This window comes from Lactuca virosa, chromosome 7, assembly GCF_052849685.1.
Source record: "Lactuca virosa cultivar CGN04683 chromosome 7, Lactuca_virosa_CGN04683_v6, whole genome shotgun sequence".
Lineage (NCBI taxonomy): Eukaryota > Viridiplantae > Streptophyta > Magnoliopsida > Asterales > Asteraceae > Lactuca > Lactuca virosa.
This window is the reverse complement of record NC_136432.1, coordinates 198,449,216-198,457,759: the sequence shown is the minus strand read 5'-3', so window position 1 is coordinate 198,457,759 and position 8,544 is coordinate 198,449,216. Positions and strand designations below refer to the sequence as shown.

The following is an 8,544-nucleotide window of genomic DNA, read 5'->3' as shown; positions in this document are numbered from 1 at the left end:
CCATTATATAGTGTAAAATTATTTGTCTTATTATATTATTACTCTAAAGTAAACCAAACAAAAATCACATAGAAGCTCTATTAGTAAGAGTAATTTATATATATTGCAATTGGCCCACCGTTTTATGTTAGTTATTTACTTATTTTAAAGCAGGGTTTTTAGGTTTACCTTTTTTTAATCAAAGAAATTGCCATTATGCATTGTAGTTTTCCTAAGATAAATTCTAAATAAGGCAATCAAACATTTAATGTGATTTTGGACCATTTTATAACTCTTACTTCTTATGTTTCAAAAAAGCTTAATGTTTAAAAATAATTGAACTATCTTAAATGTATTTTAATTCCTCAGGACTTATATTGTTAAAACTTTTTCAATTTCAATTGTAGAAGATGAAAATGACTCCTGAAACTAGCTCTATTCTTAAGTAACTATGACATATACAGTTCTTCTTAAGGGTTGTTTGATATACCTTTTATTGTGTATGGTAAGCGATTAGATCTGACTCGGTCATATTAAAATTGTTTGATACCACAAGTAAAAATCTTTGATGTGGTCTTATAGCATCTGATAGGTATCTTATCGGATGTGATAAGAGATTGGATATGATTCAATCAGATCTTAACTTAATCAGATCTGATTTAATAAACAATTAATAAATATTAAAAAAGACACACTAATATCTAAAATAAAATAAGGCTATGTAATTGTGCACCATTATTTCAATAACTTCAAACCAAACCCTTGTTATATAATTACTCAATCCTCATCTACCATTCAAACAAAATTAACCCTAGTTGACCATACATTCATGTAAGTTGGAGAGTGTGGAGAGTGGGACTGGGGACTGGTGCATACTCAAAATACAACTTGCGGGGAAGCATCTGCTTCTTCTGAACAAGATCTGAAAATCTGTATATATCCCCACCTCCATTTTTATCCTTTTCGATTCCATACTTCAATCACATTCTTCCTTTAAAGCTGAAGTGAATCTAAAGTACAAATCCATCGTCCTTTCTTCAAACAAAGCTTCATTGCAACATCACCCTGTTTCACTAATCAGTTGTACCCACCATTGATTCAGACAAGATGAAGCAATGGGGTATGACGACGACATTGATGATATTCATCGTCATATCAATGGCAGAAATTAGCAACGGAGAAGACCCTTATAGATTCTTCACCTGGAATGTTACTTATGGTGATATCTACCCTCTTGGAGTTAAACAACAGGTATGTAATTAATCATTATCGATTACAGTCTCTGTTTCTTCCTTCAGATTTCACTTACATTCATCTGCATCTAATCCACATTTTGAATTCATGAACTCGGGTTGCAGGGGATTTTGATAAACGGGCAATTTCCAGGGCCACAAATCGATTCAGTGACTAATGACAATGTGATTGTTAGTATCTACAACAGCTTGGATGAACCATTCCTCATTACCTGGTTTGTTCTTTATCAATTTTTTTTTGAATTTGTTGTTTAAGTGTTCATAATCGATGAAAGAATCGCGGAATCTGATGAACTGATTACTTGTATGGATGATGGATCAGGAACGGGATACAACAGAGAAGGAATTCATGGCAAGATGGAGTTTATGGCACGAATTGTCCCATTCCATCTGGTCAAAACTTCACCTACATTCTTCAAGTAAAGGATCAAATCGGTAGCTTCTTCTACTTCCCCTCCCTTGCTTTTCATCGAGCTGCCGGAGGCTTCGGCGGCATCACCGTCTCCAGCCGCCCTAGGATTCCGGTTCCATTCCCACCACCCGACGGAGATTTCACCATTCTCGCCGGTGACTGGTTCAAGCAAAACCACACTGTAAGTAACCTCTAACTTGAACATCTCAGTTTTATCTGTTTCATCACCTTTTTTGTAATCAGCTGACATGAAATATTGAAATTGTTCAGGACTTGAAAGCAATTCTAGACGGAGGCCATGATCTCCCATTCCCAGATGGACTTCTCATCAATGGCCGTGGATCTAATGGATTTACATTCACTGTTGATCAAGGTACACACTACACAATCATCTTCTTGACACTAACCAAACTCTTAAACTCATAACTTTTGAATTCTTTTTTCCAGGGAAAACTTACAGATTCAGGATTTCAAACGTGGGGCTTACAACATCGATCAATTTCAGAATCCAAGGGCATAAGATGCTGTTGGTTGAGGTTGAAGGGACTCATACTCTTCAGAACACATACTCTTCTCTTGATATTCATCTAGGCCAGTCGTACTCCGTTTTGGTCATCGCCGATCAACCACCGCAGGACTACTACATGGTCGTTTCAACCCGATTCACCTCTCAAGTCCTCTCCGCAACCTCCATTCTTCATTACAGCAACTCTCCGGGAACTTTTCCGGCTCCTCCACCTGGTGGCCCAACCATTCAAATCGACTGGTCTCTAAATCAAGCTCGATCTATCAGACAAAACTTGACGGCGAGTGGACCGAGGCCAAACCCACAAGGCTCCTACCATTACGGAATGGTTAACTTCACTCGAACGATCAGGCTCGCAAACTCTGCTCCGGTCATCAATGGAAAACAGAGGTACGCCGTCAACAGCGTCTCTTTTATTCCAGCGGACACCCCTCTCAAGATCGCTGATTACTTCAAGATCTCCGGCGTGTTTTCCATTGGAACGATCTCCGATAGCCCCACCGGTGGTGGTGGGTACCTCCAGACTTCCGTCATGGCTGCTGATTTCAGAGCGTTTGCTGAGATTGTGTTTGAGAATTCGGAAGATACTGTACAATCATGGCACATTGATGGCCACTTCTTCTTCGTTGTCGGGTAAGCGATCAAGTCCCCCATTGCTAACTTTTTTAAATAAATATTGGATCAAAATTTGAAAACATTAAAACTGAAAAATCGATTCAATAAATAGGATGGATGGAGGTCCATGGTCAGCTGACAGCAGAACAAGTTACAATTTAAGAGATGGGATTTCTCGGTCTACAGTTCAGGTACTTTTTTATAAAAGTTTATTTTATATTTGGATAATATTATTATTACATTTTTTTTTTCAAAATAGATGTAATATGTCGAAATGGAAATAGGATGTTAGAATAAAGAAATACAAGAAAGTAGTACATTTTTCTATTTATTGTATTTAACATTATGAAATATGAAACAATTTTTTGTTGATCTACCATGTGTGATTATTGTTTAGGTTTATCCGAATTCGTGGACTGCGTTGTATGTGCCAATGGACAACGTGGGAATGTGGAACATAAGGTCTCAAAATTGGGCTCGACAGTATTTAGGTCAACAGTTTTATCTTCGGGTTTATTCACCTGTGAATTCATGGAGAGACGAATACCCGATACCAAAGAACGCGATTACTTGTGGGCGTGCAAGCGGTCGCAAGACTCGTCCTTTGTAATTTTAGTAACACGACATAGGAACCGTCACGAAAGGGTGGCTAGTTCTGTATTTGAGGATTTAAATTAATTTTCATGATATCCATATTTTGTTTTTGTAATTTTATCCAAAACTTGATTATCTCTTTGATGTTTTAGTGTTGCATGATTGAAGGGAGACGAAATCTCTAACGTCTCAAATTTTTAACGATTTTAAACCACCAAAAACCATCTTCTTAAAAGTACAAATAATTCATTTTTCAAACATCATAAAAACATAGTATCAATTTAGAGGCATACCATAAATATCAGTGTAAGTCTCAAAACAAAGTCAAACACTGAGGCGAGTACAATCACGTCAATGCGAATGCGAGTACAGTCATGTTGCACCATTTCCTTTCTCACCGGAACAACTTGAAAAAAAAATTAACTTTAAAACATAAGTACATACCTTAGTGAGTTTCCTAATATATCATACATACAATGGATCCCAATAGTAAGCTTACAATTAACAGCTCAGTGGGCCAATAGGCATTGATCCAACATCCTATCTGACCTATAGACTCCTAGTCTGCTCACAGCCAACATCTCAGTGGACCATCATCCCAACTAACTTGTAGACGCCCAATCATCCTCCAACATCCTCCAACAGGGCCCAAATTCTCATCCTCCAACAAGCTCAAATGCAACCAACACTTCTTCAATGAGTTCCTTCTTCTCCAAGGTGCACCAAGAACACTCCAAATCACTTAAAAGCACATTCTTTTGCTCACAAGGCTCAATCTAGGGTTAGGGTTTCAAGAGAGGGTGTTGGAGAGGTAGAGGCTGAGAATGGAATGGGTTTGGGGAAGTTAAGGGGATTAAATAGAGCTCAAACCACGGAAATAGGGTTTGGGCACTGATTGTGTATGCCCTGCATACTCCTAGTGTGCCCAGCGTACTAGGGATGCCTAAGTATGCCCTGCGTACTCCCTGTACGCCCTACATACGCGTCTAACCCAAAAATCGTCCTATCTTAAAACGGTCGTAACTTATTCGTTCCAACTCTATTTTCGACATTCTTTATATCCACGAAAAGGTGTTGAAGAGCTCTACAATATTATCTAAATATCTTGGACTAAAAACTTCTCGAACAAAAATCCATATTTCATGCAAGGACCCGACCTATGACTTTTTCCTTTCTACCCTTCGACCCAGAACACAATTCAAGGGTAAAATCTCTTAACTATCATTACCTCCTTCCACAAGGACTAAACTTTGCCTCCTTAAGGCCCAAAACCTTACACAATCGACTTCCAGTATGTAGCTCAGAAATTGCAGGAAACAGGATGTTACAACATGTAATTAGGCCGAATCAAAATTTCGAAGGCTATCAGATCCTAATTATTTACAAACCATATGGAGCTCGATTAACAATTCAATAATACCAAACAAAGATTCTACAACACATATAAGGCATACAAGGCATCTAAATGAATCAATCGATTCTAGCACGTAATTTCTAAACAGATCCATAACCTATATTGTAGCATGCATAATTATCCATGGCATAGAACACACAACCATATTGGTATATTGGGAATCACTTACTTCCTGAGCATCGACTGACTGTACGCATCACATCTTCTTTTATAAACCAAAGTCAGATCAAGAAACCATGCTCGTGGTCTCAATTCAACAATCAAACAAGAACATGACAAAAGGACGAGTTCATGTTTCTAAACCAACTGATGTTAATTATGAGCATTGATTTGGCATGCGGAATTAAAGAACAAACAAAGAACATGGTCATTTGGGTGTTTAAGAGATCTATTCGATCATGAAAGGTGTTACAAAAAATTATAAGCTAGATCTAGACAAATAAATAGCTCACACTAACACTCTCAATGTTACATCTCTCAAGCACACCTCTACAAGTGGTATGAACCCACCTTATATAGAGGTGTTTACATGTATCTCTCTCTCTCTATCTATCTATCTATCTATCTATCTATCTATCTATCTATCTATCTATCTATCATGTCACAAGGCTACTTTACCACATGCAAGTGGGTCTACAAAAGTCAAACCGTTTACAAAGTCATCCATGGATAACTTTGTATCCAACATTCTCCCCCTCAAAGTTAGGAATGGATGACCCGCTTTAAATCTTCCAAATTCTAGCAACTTCATCAAAACCGAGCCTCAAACGTGACACATGTAGAAGTGAACTTTAAATATTTAATTCTTCAATGACTTTTCAATCCGGGTTCTAGAATGTGAGACCATACAAACCGAGCATCAAAGGATAATTAGGAGTATCCAAATCTCCAAAAAGTTACCCAAAATTTGAGCATTTATGCACACCCCAAAAATCTTCAATAAACCCAAACCCATCATGAACCGAAATCACTTCCGAATCTCCAATCGAGTCATTTCATAAACTTCAAATACTCGAGGTCACTTCGGTATTCAAGTCCGTGTAATATGAAAAATTCAATAGTGTTTCAAATTTCCATATCTAAATCTCTCCTCCCTTTTATAATCGAAAAATGATTATAAAACCAAAAAGGAAATGAGAAAGCACGCAATTCAGAATTTTTCTATCCAAAACTCCCCCTTAACACATGGCATAAACATTTTGCTTCAATCCGGAAAATCCAAAAAATCTTCAATTTTCAAATTCGTTTACGGACCGCCTTTGACAAAATTTCACAAATTTGGGTAAAAATTGTCAATTTCAAAATTCTGCAGTAACCCGGTGCGCTCGAAAAATCTAAAAACGCAAAACACTCCCCCATTTGCGAAACTGGGTAGAAAGCGTCAATTCACATTAATTACAGGGGCCTGTTTCGAAAAGTATCCCATTTCTCAAAATTTTCAGCCCAATGTCGAAGTTGGGTAAATTCTGTCATTTCTCACAAACTTCAGGGATTCGAAACGAAACTTCTTCATTCTTCATTATTTTTGTCACTATTTCGAAACTGGACTAAAACTGTCATATTTTCGAAACATTAAGGACCAATTTCGAAAATTTTTGTTTTCTTCTTCAATTCGTGTGTCACACCCCAAAACCGGAACGACGGAAACGTTCGGGGGTGGAGGACGTTATGTACAGTATCACAACAAAACATAGTAGTAAACAAGCAACAACATCATCCATTGCATTAATAATATAATTTAATACAAGTGTGTTCTGTGAAGTTTATAAGACACCAAAAATGTAAATCAAAATAAGAGATGAGTCTTGAACGAGCTCCATCTTCTCAAAACCTGGCATCGGTACCTGTCTACTGATGACCTGAGAATACAAGTTATTTTGAAAGTGTTTATCAGCTTTAAAGCTGGTGAGTTCATAAGCATTTTAGTGTCATCGTTTGTATGAAAATGTTTGTAAGTGCTTGATATATAAGTTTGTAAATGTTTGATGTATAAGTTTGTAAATGTTTGATGTATAAGTTTGTATCTCCTAGAAAATCCTATATTTTCTACTAAACGTAGCCTTCTACCAAGGCATCAAATGTTCTATATGTTTGTTTCTTGTAAGAGTATGTATTTTCCCCAGTGTGACTATCATTAACCAAAAATATAGTTTTACATTACCTTTTATGTGAAAAGATCACAATGTGAATGCAATGTGGAAATAATAAAGTACTGTAGTGTTGTATTATAGTAACTACTGCTGTACTATCTACCTTAATCCGGCCGTTAATTAAGGTTTAATGTGAAATGGTTGCACCATACTATCGACTAATAACACGGCGATGAAAGACGTCGGAAGAAATGACATTTGGCACCCGTAGACTTGCAAGTCCCACTGTAGCGAACAACAAGGTGTAGGATAGTCAATCCAATATAGATCTATACACAAATTCACGCTCTCCTTCTAGGAGACTCTGGATACAAAACGAGCCATGACAGGTGATGCCATGCCCCGAAACAGTGGCTCACAGTTATGTTATAGTATTCGTGTATATGTTTTGTATGTACTAGTGTAATGTATGTTCTCTCTGTCTAGTATGTAGTATGTTCTCTTTGTTTCTCATCATAGTATGTTCTCTTGTATAATGTATAGTATGTATTGTTTTTCATAATTGTATGTTCTCTTAGTTTCTCATAATAGTATGTTCTCTTAGTTTCTCATAATAGTATGTAGTGACTCATGTATGAACTGACTCTTTGTATGTTTCATCGTTCTAGTAATAGTATTAGTAACTTCCTAAACTATACCTATTATAGTTTACTAGCAATGTTGTTTGTATAACTGAATGTATTGAACTGAGATAAAAGCTTTTATGTCTTGTACATATATATACATAACATATAACTAAGGATCAAACGACACTCGGACAAACAACCGGGTACTCTAAGTCCACAACCAAACGAGGAACAGGAAATAAAGTGAGTTATCAGTCCTAAGTCCTTCAAACCTTACTTATATAACTATATAACTATATATATATATATATATATATATATATATATATATTAGACATGATTTTCTAATATATATATATATATATATATATATATATATATATATAAGTTTAGAAAGAAGTTTTGTAAAACCTTTTGAAGAGTTTATATAATATTGATGACTTGATGTCATTTTATAAGACGATTTAAAAGCAGTTTGGCATAGAAGAACAACTTTGATAAAGAGTTTAACGTGCAAAAGAGTTTGATAAACATTTTGAAGTAGTTTGTTTGATAAAACAGCTAAAAGTATAGTAAATCCATTTGTTTGATAGTTATTAATCACATGCGATTGATATAATAACTATAATGTTTCAACTTGTATTCCCCCCCCCCATAAAAGCATTTAAAATCATTTAAAAGGTAGATGAAGGGGTATGAAATCACCTGTAGTGAGTGGTTTGGATGAACGAGTGGTATAGGATGCTAAGTGTCAAGTGAAGACTTGAGCACACACACGGATCCTATTTAACATATAATGACACATATATCTATCTAATTAGTTAATTAACAACTAATTAAGCAAGTAAAGACACCCTAGGACATGGAAAACACTTTAATTCAAGTGCTAGAAGTACCAAAGGGTTGCATCTAAGGGAAGTATGGCCTCACATTGGAGTTTACGGCCAACATGGATGCATCACATGAGTTTACGGCCCAGGGGTAAAACCCCACGAGTTTACCGCCGTAAACTCATGGTATTTTGTACCAAGTTGT

The 8,544-nt window shown here is 36.3% G+C and overlaps 1 protein-coding gene across 1 annotated transcript; it reads left to right on the top strand.

Moving 5' to 3' along the window:
• The first annotated feature begins 777 nt into the window (after positions 1–777).
• LOC145124059 (L-ascorbate oxidase homolog) lies at positions 778–3,494 on the top strand. Its single transcript, XM_079059280.1, has 7 exons — positions 778–1,230; positions 1,338–1,447; positions 1,555–1,825; positions 1,915–2,017; positions 2,092–2,803; positions 2,898–2,976; positions 3,183–3,494. Exons 1-7 carry the CDS (start codon positions 1,087–1,089, stop codon positions 3,393–3,395), a joined length of 1,632 nt encoding a protein of 543 aa, XP_078915406.1. The 5' UTR covers positions 778–1,086; the 3' UTR covers positions 3,396–3,494.
• The last annotated feature ends 5,050 nt before the right edge of the window (positions 3,495–8,544 follow it).

Bases quoted from the DNA above. Each gene is read 5' to 3' on its own strand.
- LOC145124059 (XM_079059280.1), top strand. From the start codon at position 1,087: ATGAAGCAATGGGGTATGACGACGACATTGATGATATTCATCGTCATA. The intron at 2,018-2,091 runs GTACACACTACA...TCTTTTTTCCAG, and splicing joins TACATTCACTGTTGATCAAG to GGAAAACTTACAGATTCAGG. The intron at 2,977-3,182 runs GTACTTTTTTAT...ATTATTGTTTAG, and splicing joins TTTCTCGGTCTACAGTTCAG to GTTTATCCGAATTCGTGGAC.